The sequence below is a fragment of the Periplaneta americana genome, chromosome 7 (assembly GCF_040183065.1).
Source record: "Periplaneta americana isolate PAMFEO1 chromosome 7, P.americana_PAMFEO1_priV1, whole genome shotgun sequence".
Taxonomy (NCBI): domain Eukaryota; kingdom Metazoa; phylum Arthropoda; class Insecta; order Blattodea; family Blattidae; genus Periplaneta; species Periplaneta americana.
Genome location: NC_091123.1, coordinates 14,405,328 through 14,421,008, shown reverse-complemented (window position 1 = coordinate 14,421,008; position 15,681 = coordinate 14,405,328). Strand labels below are relative to the sequence as shown.

The 15,681-nt window shown below is 34.5% G+C and overlaps 1 protein-coding gene across 2 annotated transcripts in view; it reads left to right on the top strand.

The window, feature by feature from the left end:
* The window catches only part of LOC138702933 (tachykinin-like peptides receptor 99D), a 94,462-nt gene extending 86,724 nt beyond the window's left edge, over window positions 1-7,738 (top strand). The window contains exons 6-7 of one of the 2 annotated variants that reach the window (XM_069830341.1): window positions 2,057-2,147; window positions 5,675-7,738. In XM_069830341.1, coding sequence (XP_069686442.1) covers window positions 2,057-2,147; window positions 5,675-5,866 — 283 coding nt within the window. In that variant the 3' untranslated portion in view covers window positions 5,867-7,738. Of the gene's footprint in view, window positions 1-2,036; window positions 2,148-5,674 lie in introns of both variants that reach the window. The other variant, XM_069830342.1, reaches the window with a different exon arrangement.
* Window positions 7,739-15,681: the final 7,943 nt, after the last annotated feature.

Here is a 15,681-nt window from a genome sequence, read left to right as displayed (position 1 = left end):
TACTCTATAGTGTAGTAATTATTAAATCATTTATTGGAATTTATTGCTGAAAGAAGTATGCTATGAATGTCCAGCGTCCCGTTTAAATTATATAAATAAATCGGGTGCATGCTTTCTCCTTAAGGTGTACGCCTACATCGACTCTTAGGATAAAAATCCACATTTCTTCCTTAAGGGGACACTCAGCTTAAAAATTGCAGAAAAAGTGTCATAGAAATGAAAAATTAAATTTCTAAACTAATTTACGTGACAGAACTAAATCAATACGCAGAATTCGTCCCCTATTCATTGAGAAGTAACAGTCAAATCACAAAGCCAAAAAAATAAAAAATGATAATTAAAAGTGATATTTCAATTAATGATTGATTAAAAATTGAAATATTTTTTATTTTGAAAAGTATTGGATCTAATGAGCTGAGATTTTGCACACTCAACTATATTTTGGAACTTTTTTCTTATTTGACTAATCTTTTTCAAATTTGGAGAAAAAGTTTAATATACACATGGAAAGTAACATGCAAAATCTCAGCTCATTAGATCCAATACTTTTCAAAATAAAAAAATATTTCAATTTTAATCAATCATTAATTGAAATATCACTTTTAATTATCATTTTTTATTTTTTGGCTTTGTGATTTGACTGTGACTTCTCAATGAATAGGGGAAGAATTCTGCGTATTGATTTAATTCTGTCACGTAAATTAGTGTAGAAATTTAATTTTTCATTTCTATGACACTTTTTCTGCAATTTTTAAGTTGAGTGTCCCCTTAATGTCTTTCAAACTGTGGTGACATGATTCTTGGGAGTAATCTAAGGAATTTGTATAATTCAAACATGAAAATCGAATTTGGGAACCCAAAGAGAAATACTTTTTTGAAAAAATTAATAAAATTTTGGACCAACCTAACTCTATTGGAAACTGAACTAGGGTAAAACTTCTTTCGCCAAACATGTGGAGAATGTTACAAACTAAAATTATTTATTTATCTTGAAACCATTCAAAAGATATGCCACATTATATAAGCAATGAAAAAAATATATGTATATTTGTATATTTTTTAGATAAAATATTTATAATCGATTGAAAAAATAATTTCAGTTTACAATATAGCCACATCTTTAAGCTTCAATTTGGTATCTCAATGAAGTCTTTTGCCCAATTTTAAGTTTACTTTTTGTCCGTCGAAAGGATAATAAATGTCGGAAAATGTGAAATAAGAGAAAGCAAACACTGAAGATGGCGTAAGGTATAGAAAGTATAGTGCACTTATACACCGTGTCCCTTTCAAACCTCCCACATTTTAATTAATCATTGCTAACAAAATGCAGAATTATGAAATGAGACTGGTATTAAAAGAAGGAGAAACTCAAAGAATTGTTATTTCATTTGTTTGAAGTTAATTCATCTGTCACATGTTGGGCAACAATGGCATAAAACAATATTGCTGTTATTTATACTCGCTTTAACATCTCTGTTCATATCGCGAGTTAATCTTTTGGGTGAAATCCGAAGGTCTGTGTACTATTGTTGAGACTGGTTCTATTGTTGTGAACTAGATGGCGACTATAACGTATTACTAATTTGTTATGAATATGATTTTGGTGATGAATGCAGCCTGTGATATTCAGGGATGTTGTGGCCCGAATTTCCTGCCATTTGCCTTACGGTTGAGGGAAAACCCTGAAAAACCTCAACCAGAAAATTCCCGACATGCGATCGAACCCTGGCTCTGCGTAAGAGACCAGCATGCTCATCCCTACACCACAGAGATCGTTAAAAATGGCTATTATTGCAGTTCTACATGACACATTAATAAATCACGGCAATAAGAAATCATAAAAGAGAATCTAGCGGTAGTTTTTAGAAGCGCAGAAAAACCAAATAGCGAAACCTTAATTATTTCACGGCCTTCTGTAATGAGATAGAAAATGGTGTCCGTGGACAGATGCTTTGATGTTTCTCAATAATTCAATTACATCGTGTTAGAACTCAAGATGCGTCGTGCCACTTGAATGTATTTATCTGTCCGCAAAGACGCTCTCTGTTTGTTGCAGGTACCGCTACATCAACATCATCTGGTTCTGCTGTGATTGGCTGGCCATGAGCAACAGTTGCTACAACCCTTTCATCTACGGCATCTACAACGTGAGTACTACTAAACACTTCACCTTTTTTCGGTTGAAGATGTCTTAGTAGAGGAAAATAACTTAAAAATAAAAGGTCTCTTACGGTGTCTTACATTTGTCATAGAGTAAGTATATTATATCGTACGAATTAAAATTTGCCGGTCTATAATTTTTAAGTTTATACAAGAAACAAGTTTAGGCTAATTTGTATTTTTGTAAATTTATCTTGGATTTGAATTCCGCCATAGCAGTATCATTTTCGATGAAAGAGTAATGGAACGGAGAAAAATTCTCTCCGGCGCCGGGATTTGAACCCGGGTTTTCAGCTCTACGTGCTGATGCTTTATAGACTAAGCCACACCGGATACCACCCAGGCGTAGTCCACACCTGTGGAGTAACGGTTAGCGCGTCTAGCCGCGAAACCAGGTGGCCCGGGTTCGATTCCCGGTTGGGGCAAGTTACCTGGTTGAGGTTTTTTCCAGGGTTTTCCCTCAACTCAATATGAGCAAATGCTGGGTAATTTTCGGTGTTGGACCCTGGACTCACTTCACCGGCATTATCACCTTCATCTCATTCAGACGCTAAATAACCTAAGCTGTTGATAAAGCGTCGTAAAATAACCTACTAAAATAAAAAATAAAAAACCCCGGCGTCGGACAGAATTGTCTCAGATTAAGTTCCAACTCTTGGGTTCCCTCTAGTGGCCGCCCTCTGCACTACGTCATAGATGTCTATGAACGTAGGACCGAAGTCCACACTTGTGCTGAGGTGCACTCGTTATGAGTGACTAGTTGGCCGGGATCCGACGGAATAAGCGCCGTCTTAAATCACGAAGTGATTTACGCATATCATATATATTATTTTAATGTACCGAAGTACATATGATATTTCCATGCAGATATTCTGCGTCATCATACGATGAAATAGTAATGGAACGGAGAAAAATTCTCTCCGGCGCCGGGATTTGAACCCGAGTTTTCAGCTCTACGTGCTGATGCTTTATCCAGTAAGCCACACCGGATAAGTATCATTTTAGATACTTCTGTTGAAATTTTTACGTTATGTATTGCAAGATTTATCCTCGGACTCCGAACAAAGTCTCCATAAACGTTTTCTCTTACTTTGCTTTATACTCTTTTAGATCGAAAAAGGAACGAAGAAATATTGGAACAATTAGAAGTAGAGTCAGTAGAAGGAAAAATAAACAGATACAAACTAAATTGGCTACATCATGTAAAACGAATGGACAATTCAAGAATCCCCAAAATTATGATACAATATCAATCCCGAGGACATCGACGGTTAGGGAGATCTTTTAGAAGACTGCTAGATGGGGCCGAAACAGGTCTACACAGGCCTTATTCGTGACGGATGATGATGATGATGATGATGATGATGATGATGATGATGATGATGATGATGATGATGATGATGAAAAGTTTACTCCTGGTAGTAAAGCTTGCTTCTGGGAGAGATGAAACAAGTGAGATCAAGTTAAATAATTATTAAATCAGTTAAAGATGACGATAAAAGAAAGTGCTGTAGCCCCTACTAATGGTAGTATTAAGAATTAATTCAAAAGAAAATTATATTTCATGAGAATTGTGTGAAAGAACTACTTATTTCATGATTTTAAAGTATCAGCTAGCTATCTTGTGTTCAGAGTGTTAACGTATCCGTTTTGTGTCGCCGTGTAAACTAATCACATCAGCTGTTTCATGTCCGCCATACCTATTATAGTGTCAACTGTTTTGCGTCCGCCATGTTATAGCCACTGCCCGCTGGATTACATCCTATGCATGCTTACGCAGCTATAGGATACGATTCAGGAGACAGTGGTTATTGCTATACCAGGTCCATTGTGTCCTTTGTTATAGTATCAGCTGTTTCATATCCGCTACATTCGTGCTTCATTTGCAAATAGTTATCCGATGATATAGTCGATCAAAATCTGAATTAAACTCATTGGGCGGTTTTATTTAGGTCTATCAACGGAGAGAAAGAATCAAACGATGAGTCTGTAGATCAGTTTTCATTTGAGAGTGAATGAAGGTATCTCTAAAACTATAGACTCTATTGACAAATGAACAGGGGGAAAAATATAAAATATGAGTAACAGGAATAATGACAATTCTTCAGACAGCAGTGACCCGAAGTCAGGTAAAGGACTGACTTAATACAGTGTGGTACAAAAGTCTCGGTACACAAAAATTATAACACTTATTAATTTGAGATCAGTCAAAGTGAATATTTACAGTGAAATAGAAAGAAGTTCTTTTGCAATGCAATGCCTAAATTAAATCTAAACAAATGAATAGATGAAGCTGCTTCAAGACCATGGGCTACACATTCCAATTATTGGCACCGCGAGATTTCTTCAATCGTGCCTTCATAAAATCAAGTTTGTACAAAGCTGGAATATCGGATTATGTTACAGCTAGGACCATAACGGCAAACTTACTCTATGATTCAGTGTTTTGAGTGGATAGATAGTCACAAAATTTGTGTGCGACGAGAAAAAATCCCTGTAGTTGGGTGAAACTCATATGTTCTCGGTTGGATGTTTCTGTGATATTTAGATTTTTAACGAATTGGTTTTTAATTATAAATAAGGATTATGAATTTGACTGAGATGAAATAAATTTAATAAAGTTAAGGAATTGTATCATTAATGATTATTTTCTTCTACTTCTTTGTTGAATATATAAGTATCATATTTTTGTACAAACATTTACAGTGGAATTATTGTGTTTAACCTGAATTGGATTGTTGGACACCCGTTAATAAAGATCTACGAGTATGATAAGAGAAATAAGTAAATATAATTCATGTAAGAAAGTAAGTTAATCATTCTATAGTCCCGTCGCTTTAATTTCCGGCAGCCAATCGCGTTGCAGGTCGGCTACATTTAAACGTGTGCGTCTTGTGATTCGCTGATGAAGACGTCATTATTCATTTCTTAAGGCTCGATAAATACTTAATATAATCGCCCGCCATTTTGGCTCTTTCGTTGGCGTTCGCAGAAAGCACACGAAGACATTATTTACCGCTTAATTATTTGCTGAATTACAGTGCGTTTGATTTATTATTATAGGAGCTACAACATGATAATGTTTAACGGTGTGGCAAATAGATTCCTCGTATGGTAGCTCGGCAACGAAAGAACACAAATGGCGAACGATATTACCTACCTAGGCTTTATAGAGCCTTCACTTCCTAAGACGTAAGCAAAGAGGAGTCACTCCGGGAATGACAGCGTCGCGACTATAGTTTTAAACACCATAGCAATGTAAGAATCTGATCCGTTTGCAGGCAAGTGACGTCAGAATACTGTGACGTAATTCAGTTGCTAAGCAACAGACGTCAGATGTTTAAATTTTCGTAACATTTCATTCTTTTGACATTGGAGTATAAATATTTCACATTAAAAAATAATTGACATAAAAGTTGCAGCCATTATTTCACTTTTGCTTCGGAATGTACGCAGATTTTGGTATCACCCTGTGTGACCGGAATTTAACGAAAGTGTTGGCTTCTCGTTGTAGGAGAAGTTCAAGCGGGAGTTCCAGCTTCGATTCAGGATGGGTGGCACCACGACGTCGCTCACGAGAGACCTCAGCGAGTTGGACAAGTTCGACGCGTCTTTTCGACAGCGTCGCGACACCTATCGTAGTCTTCACGCGGCCGTCACGACGCCAACGTCGGCCGACATCGTAGTGGACGATGAGAAATATTGAGGACTGTGACCGCGTCTCTCCTCACGTCAAACTTCTGAGACTCTTATCAAGCTGATACAACAAGGCCTGTTATTATCAACACCGACAACGAAATAGTGCGTGACACAGCGTCCCTCCGCACGTCGGTCTTCTAGAACCAATTGTTACCATTCAAAGCGGTCGTGTGCTACTTCAAAGACCGAACTATCTTTCGTATATTCCTAATAGAAAAACATTAAGTTACTTCCCTAAAATAAAGTAATGAAAATATACAGGGTATATGCAGATTAGTGTAAAATATTTTGGGGACGTACTTCTATAACGAAAAACACTGAACAAACTTTCATACATAGTCCTGAAAATGCTTAACTTTAGGGTTATAAGGAGTTTGCCCTTACATTGCATCCAGAAGAATAGTCAACTCAAAATTTCTTTCATATTGTAACTTTTTCTTTAGAACAGGCCATGAAATTTGTTTTCCTTTGTTTGATTGCATTTTGTTTCTTTGGTTGTTTACATAATAACAAGAATGTATTCAGTGAGTGAAGTGAAAGGTGTCGGCGATTTTTCAGAAACGAATTGCAATATTTAATGGACGATGTATCTCTGAACGTTATTCGCGAAATATAGTGCCTGCATGATGGCGCTTCATCTCACTTTAATCTGAGACTTCGTTGGCATCTGAATCGCCGTTTTCCTCAAAGATGGATTGGTCGAGAGGGATCCATTGAATGGCCTGCCCGATCGCCAGATTGAAATACAATGGATTTTTATCTCTATGGAAATTTCACATCTATAGTTTATGCACCTAATGTTGATGTAATTTTTACTCTAGGGAAATTTCAAATCCATTGTTTATGCACCTTAACGTTGACGTTCTGAAAGAACGCATTCTAAATGGATTTGAACAAACACGAAACACTCCATGTGTTTTCAATAGAGTATATCAAAGCATGAAACGCAGATTCAGACGATGCTTTGTCTCTGCGCTCTGAGGACATTTGAGCAATTTTTGTAATAAGTTGCTTAATTTTTAGTTGATCATTTAACGGCGCTGTATCAACTACTCGGTTATTTAGCTCGATGAGCTTGTTGATAGCGAGATGGTATTTGGTAAGATGAGGTTGAGGATTTGCCATAGATTACCTGACATTAGCCTTACGGTTGGAGAAAACCTCGAAAAAAGCCTAACCAGATAATCAGCATAAACAGGAATCGAACCCGCGACCGAGCGCAACCCCGGGTCGGCAGGCAAACGCCGCAGCCGACTGAGCTACGCCGGTGGAAAATTCCTTAATAATATGACTTGTACTACGAGTTTGTTAGCAATGAAGTAGAGTAACTCTGAAAATAGGCATTTTCAGGACCATGTTTATGATAATAATAGGCATTTTCAGGAGCATGTTTATGATAATAAAAGTTTTTCAATGTTTCATTCTTAGGAATACGTCCCCAAAATGTTTGACACCAATTTGTATACACCCTGTATCAGAAATGATGTTACAAAGACCGGGAGCGAATTCAGTGGTCCAAAGAAAAGCGGTGATATTTATTTATAATACAGAGTGGGCGGAAAGTTGTAAAGTACCACTACAACTGTGCTGGAGACAAGGGTTCATGGAATGACAGAGAAGAAAAAGCCTATTAACCTCTTCCAAAACTGCCGTGTTCACCAAGAAATTAGCAAAATATTCCGCTAATCGAAAGTCGATAAATTATTTGAAGTCGTGAGCTGATTTACTCGCTTTGGAAGTTTTTCTTTGAAATAGGCCACGACCACTATCTAATAGACCACTCTTCACCAGTGATGAGGACAATTTTTTATGGATGAAAACTCACGTAGTTGATACGATGTCATTGAAATAATATCTGTATCATGATTACAGTCGAATACAACCCACAGTTCATGTTCATGCAAAGGTTGTCTGATTATTTTGTGTGCCTTCTTAGAAGTTCTGAAGGCTGATGTATGACTTTTACTACCCTTTCAACCTGCTGCATTTTTGCTCTCAGACATTCTCATTAAAATTTATGAAAATGTTTTAATCAGTTATTTAAGGGGAGGCAGAGGTGAAATTTTGGAACAAAACTGAAGAAAAAATGAAAATTTGGTTTTTCCATTTTTATCATCTTTATTTTGATATTCCGATGTTAGTTTTTGATTTTGTGCCCTTAAAAGTATGAAATTAAAACAACGATACCTGTATTACTATATTATTCCCATAACAAACTAATACTTATCATTATTTATATACCTTCTCTGAACAAATAAATAAAAAGAAATATTGAAAATTTCTTACAATATGGTGCATGGAGCATTTTATATCAAACGATATAAAGTTTTATAAAATTATTAATATTTACAGAACTATTGTACTTAGAAAGTTGAAACTTGGTATGTCCATTACTAATAACAAACTTAGTATCTATGATCAATTTCAAACAAATCGGGTAAATTTTGTGGATTTTGAAATATTCACCTCTGCCTCCCCTTGACAAAGATTTATTAACTACCAAGTTATCAAGAGTCGGTGCAATTGGTGATTACGAGATGAAACCGAGGAATCGCCATGGGTTTACCTCCTAATGGAATTGTTATTCACACGCAAAAGTTCTATGCTTTTCTGTATGCTTGTAATATATTTTTCTTCTTATATTACTTGTAAGTTAGTCTATACTCTATAGTATGGGAGTTATTCCTGTGTACACAATTCTATTTTTAAGACTTTTTTGGTTGTGAACAACAGTTCTATCAAAACACGTTAGAAATGCAGGCGAACACGACTTTTAACAACTCCTATAACACAGGTTAGTACATTTTATGAACTAAAATATTATAATTGTGTGCATGCTATCATTATTGAAAGTTATGTGAGTAAGAATACAAGGGAGGTCCGGATCAATAATGATGCAGTCTACGCCGACCATACAAGCATGTCTGATGCGCGTGTTCCTGACCGGGATCCAGACTGAACGCTCTATATTTATTATATTATTTTTTTAAATTTTCCTATATAAAATATATGCGGTGCATATGAGGAAGACGGAAAATAAGGTAAATTAGAAAATGCTGGGTTTGCAGTAAAAGGCCTGCCCTTGGGCAGAACACTATGAATTAATGAATAAATGAAAATACAATTATACAGAGTGTTCATTAAGTATAGAATATTACTCATAATGCCTTAAGGAAAGAGGATGGTATTTTTTGGTGAAAAATGAGTAAATTAAAAAAAAAAATCTTTAAAATACTCTGTGATATATGTGGAATGTATAGCATAACATTTTGTGGGTATTTTTTCCCTTATCGGATGTTGAGTCGCCATTTTTAAACTTCCTGCGTTATGGATTTTTAAATCACTCGCCCACTTTTATTGTTGTTTCCGGTAAATTAAATTTTCAAAAATTTTTTTTTCTTTAAAATATACTTTGGTATGGAATGCATTGCATAACATTTTGTGGGTATTTGTGCCCTTATCGGATGCTGAGACGTCATTTTTAAACTTCCTGCGCTATGGATTTTTAAATCACACGCCCGCTTTTATCGGTTTCCAGTAACTTCATTTTTTTTTTTTTGCTACATTGCCAGACAAAAATGGATATAATTTCTGAACTATTAAAGATACATGCATGAAATTTAGAATAAAAATTCTTTAGGCTATTATGAAACTTTTCTCTGTAACAGAATTTTGTTAATTGATTTCATTTTAAAAATACGTCCGTTTGTTTGCAAGAAAGGAATTCAGAAAATTGTTATTAAATTTTAATTGTTTATATCAACATTTTGTTACAGACAGTTTGTAGAGCATGATTTGGCAAGTACATTGCAAAAAACTGTTTGAATCTATCTTTAAAAACAATTTAGATATATCGGTTTTAGTACAATCCTGCATTGGGTACATTTTTTTAAAATTTGGGCCCCCAAATATATATTTTTTTCAAAATATTTTTATTTGGTTGAGTTGCCACAGTTATGAGCTCTCTACATAAAAAAATAATATTTTACACAAAATAGGAAAAAAGTTAAAAAAAATTGCCATCCTCTCCCCTTAAACTTTAACACAGAAAGATAAACCATGCGATATGATAGCAGTGTTCGAGAAAAAGTTAGTTATTCAGGCATACAGATGTGACAGTAAATGTAATTTTTCAAGCGATATCCTATTTTTAAGATTTACATATTCCGAATCGCATTAAATTTCACGTAGGAATGAATGCGTAGAAATTTTACCCACTCACCCATTTCGTGTCTTTTAACTGTTTATTTCATGGACATCAAATTTGAGACAAATAAGTATGTCAAATCATGTTGATTAGGCTATAAAACTAAATAAAACATTATGATTAATCAAACTTTACAACAAATGTTCAAAATGAGAATTATTCACAGCCAATGTCCCAGTCTATTATAACACGAAAACAGTCCATTGTCTTTCTCACATTTACAGTATATGACTGATCTGTTCCATCACGTATCTACAATCATGTAGAGTAGGCCATGAAATTAAACAAAACACTAGCATTAATCAACAATGAACAGTTTTCATTTTTGAGCTGAAAATCTTTACATGATTATTTGTCTCAAGTTTGAAGTTCATGTGCTGGCTCATTCAATGGTCAAACCAAATACCTTACTATAATAATACCGGGCAGCTGTATGCTAGCAGCGTTGACGTGAGTGCGAAATATCATGGACTTGACATCTAGCGGAGCGACATGGAATTACGTCCACAAATACAAATATTAACATAGCGGGAATGGGACTATTGTTTAAAACGTGAGGTAGTAATGTGGAATAATATACGATGCACTTAAGAAATGTTGAATACTATTTAATGTAACATTATTTTACATCGAAGCTGCATATTATGAGAAATATTGCATGCTTCATATTGTTTTCTGTAATTAATTGTTGCTTATTTTTTCTTTGTTTAGTGAAACAAAATTAATTCTCACATTAAGAATGAATTTACAATAACGCTTTATATAATACGCATTGCTGACAACTCAAAGATAAAATTGGTAGTAATCTGATGCTCGTAATAATTAGTAAAGGCATGTGGACAACGATAAAACTTAATTTGGTAAAACCTTAAAATTTCCAATATATTTTAACTTCTATTCCCTTATTAGGCCTAAATAAAAAAAAAAGCTAATTTTTGTTATTCAATCAACACAAAGACGAAGGAATTAATAATAATAATAATAATAATAATAATAATAATAATAATAATAATAATAATAATAATAATTTATTTATTTAATCTGGAAGAGCTACGGCCAGTAGGCCTTCTCTTCCGCCCAGCCAGACTCTAATCCTAATTGAATACAATTGCTTACATAGTTATTACATTAATATCTAGACCATAAAACAACATGAAAGTAAATAATGAAAGTTGGATAAGTAATAAGGGTGACAATAATAAACATTGGTAAGAAATAGTTATAATAATAATAATAATGGTAATAATAATAATAATAATAATGATAATAATAATGATAATAATAATAATAATAATAATAATAATGAGATAATTTAGATGTTTATCTGTGATATATATAACCATTAAACATTGAGAAACCTGATACAGCTATTATTGTTAACAAGAATTGCTAGAAAAATATTTCGTTAGTCTATTCTTAAATTGGTTTGATGTCTGACAGTCCCTGACATTACTCGGTAGGGAATTCCAAAGCCGAGGAACAGCCACAGTGAAAGAAGATGAATATGAATTAGGCCTACTAAAGAATTCTGTTGACTCGCGTTTTATGATTCCTCGTAAATCGAAAGTACGATTTGGAGCAGTTTGTAATGCTGTAATTGTAGCAATTATAAACAGCACACATACACCCTGACATTTTAACACAGCACTAATTAATAAAACTATTAACTAGTCCAGCAACAATATATATTGCAGTTGATTACAATATGTAACATGAATAAAAAAGAATTGTCGATAGATGGCAGCACCTAACGGCCAGTGAAGTCGCTTGTGGATATAGGTTCCTATGCTTTATGTTTGTAGTATATTTGATTAAAATATTTCTTTGTTTCGTGACTCTAATAGCTTGTTCTTCCTCTTCGTTAATCCATTATATTCTTTGTTTTTGAAAGAACAGGAAAACCGGAAAACCTTTTCTGTGTGGAACTTCTCTACATTACTAAGTAGAAGTTTCACGAATTTTTCCACAAGAGTTTCTGACACAAGTTTCTGATGGTTATTATTCCTAACACACTTCAATATGTCACACTGGCACAAAATAGATAGAATAACGTTTTTTTTTTTATAGTTTGGACCAGATATACGAATGAACATTAGTATATTTGGTGATGCCATTTCAGCGAAAGTATTGTTAGAATGGACTTACGTATGTATGTATTTATTTACACTGCAAGTGGGCAAGCACCCGGTGGCAGTGGTATACACAATATAAACAATACATAATAAAATTACAATACACAATACAATTATACAATACACAATACAATAAGAATACACAATACAATTATATGCAATAATTACAATTAATAATAATACATAAAATAACCTAATTAATAAGTGAACCTAATTTTACATTACAACCTACATATGTATAGGCCCTACATAAGTTTCACATTGGTACGAATAATAATCCTTCACTTTACTCTCATCTCACTCACTGCACTGGTACTATGACACATTTCACCGACACTTTAGAACGCATTTCACTGACACTATACAACACATTTCACTGAGATTACAGAACACATTTCATTGACACTATAAATTATCACTGATCGGAACTGTTCACTGCACTGTAAAACCATGAGCAGGCAGTATAAGCAACCATCAGATGCGTTCAAGCGACTCTATTACTTACATGAATAATTCATTCTTAAACATAAAGCGATAGCGAGCGAAAATATTGATATAAAAGGAATTGTCGACTAGATGCTTTCAAGTAAAATGCACTCGAGAATATGAATTCTACTACCGTATAGCAAAGAAGTATATTACGTCACAAATGTGTGCCATTCGTCAGCGCTCTTTCGAACCGCGGATCGTGTGACACCACAAAGCAATTCTGCCTGGACCCACTTTAGGGAAATAAATCTATGAAAAATACGTACTCCAGACATGAATAGGTAAATTATTTTCATTTGTTTCATTTCGACATATAAAGGGTGTTTCAGAAATACTTTGACAAACATGGAGGCATATTCCTCACACCAAAACAAGAAAAAAAATTCATATAAACATATGTCCGAAAATACTTAGTTTTTTAGTTATTAATGAAAGAACATAATGAACCATCTGTTAGATATTGTCAGTTTGTTAGCATGTGTTGCAACTTTAATCAGTTCAGACAATTCATAACAATGAAAAATTACGTTCAACGCGTTTCAAGGTACAATCCAACAACATAACTCAAGTTTGTAACCGATAATAATATTCATTTTATTAGATAATTGAATGATGTTATCGATACAAGTCTGCTGATGCACCCATTTTATCCTAGATGGCTATGTGCTGCCAAGGAGTCCGTGATCCGACGAATGCATGTGTGTGGAGAACATTTTGAACATTTGTTATAAGTAGGGCTAGGATTTTGATGAAATTGCATCTTTTTTCTAGTAAGCCAGAAGCATTGCTGCTTTAGTATTTATATGTTATGTGATAAACTGAGTGTTTTAAGACATATTTGTTAGGGCATTTTTTTTTTGCATTTTTTCCCTGATTCAACTCATAAGAGCATCTTTGTTTTTTTCGGACATTTTTGAGGCATTTTCATTTAATTTTGGATATAAATACCCATTATTTTTACTTGGTTATTTAACGACACTGTATCAACTACGAGGTTATTTGGCGTCGATGGAATTGGTGATAGCGATATATTTGGCGAGATAAGGTCGAGGATTTGCCATAGATTACCTGACATTTGTCTTACGGTTGGGAAAAAACTCGGAAAAAAACCCAACCAGATAATCAACCCAAGCGGGAATCGAACCCGCAGCCGAGGCAACTCCGGATCGGCAGGGCAAGCGCCTTAACCAACCAAGCTACGCCGGTGGCTAATACCTGTTATTTTGTATAATATTTTAATCGTTTTTCTACATAAATATTGCCATTTTAACGTAATACACTCCAACCATCCCTTCAATATAGACTCCTCTATACCTGCTAATTCGGGATAAGAGTGGCCTTACGGTGGACTACATGGAAACTACATCAGGTAAAATAATTAATTAAAGTGTACCACTTAGAAAAAACTATGTAAAATTAAATAAATTTAAATGTTGGTATTAGAATTTAATTTCATTACAAGTCTAAATATTAAGTAGTGCAAAACCTCTTTTCCTACTAAGCCAATTATGTAAGATCAATTTTTAGGGCATTTTTAAGGGCATTTTTGAAAGATTTTTAGTTCATAAATGCATTGTTTTTAGGACATTTTTTCATGATTTATAGGTCATCAAAATCCTAGCCCTAGTTATGAGTTTCTGAATTGATTAAAGTTGCAACACTTGCTACCAAGCTGACAATATCTAACAGATGTTTCATTATGTTCTTTCATTAATAACTGAAAAACTAAGGATTTTCGAACAAACGTTTAGACTATATGAACTTCTTTTCTTGTTTTGTTGTGAGGAACATGCCCCCAAGCTTTGTCAAAGTATGTCTGAAACCCCCTGTAGATTATTTCTCAATGCTGATATCTGCTCAACGATAGTGCAGTGCTCAAAAACGTTGAGACATGGACCTACGACTGTCCTTGGCGTTCCTCCATCGAATATTTTTCTTGTTCTTTCGGGTTAAACCGAAGTTCTGCATAGAGCACTGATCACAGCTCTGCCAGGTTCGTAGTGACTTCTCTGTGTTTTCGTCCTTCGATTTCTAATTCCTGGATAATCTTTGATATCTGTCAGCTTTTCATCCTATTAGCATATTCATACCACTTTAATCTCTCCTGTCCAATTACATCGGCTCTACAGTAGTTCCATTGATATAATTAATCTTCTTATATCAGCATTTCTGTTATCCGTCGTCCATACTTCATCCCCAGGCAGAATTACAGTATCGGCAAAAAGTTTAAGGACACCCATTCAAAACATATAATCAGCTATAGCCCTTAAACTTTGCGCTAACATACACATTTTACTGTTTGACCTGAAAGTACAGCAGAAATGCTACATTTTATTAAAAACCAGGGGTCTCTAGCTCTATCCATTCAAAATTTATGATACTGTTTACAATTTTATTTAAGGCACCCTTCAAAAACGTAATTTAGCCTATATACATCTTGATTACACAACTTTTAACACTGTATCACTTCGGAATATGTATGATAAGAACTTTTTTGTGTTAACGGATACAACCCTAACATAATATACAACATAATACGTAAGACAAAAGAAAACCACAAAAAACGGAAGAATACAACACAAACACGACACAAAAAATACATCACACTAACATACGAAAACAAAAACACACATAAAATTGCAACCTCATTCAAGAAATTAAACTACAACATCGCATACGGAACAAATAACACCCTACAAAAACATCTCAACACACAAACAACCAAATACAACCACACAGGCGTATAGAAACTCAAATGTAACACCTGCAACAACTTCTACATAGGACAGACAGGCATATCATTTCAAACACGTTACAAAGAACACATCACAGCCATAACAAAATTACAAAACACTCCACATATGCAGAACACACCACAAATGCTAACCACACCCACAGAGACATCAACACAGACATGGAAATACTGCACATCCAACCAAAAAGCCAGAAACTCAACACACTAGAACAATATGAAATATACAGACACACCAAAAC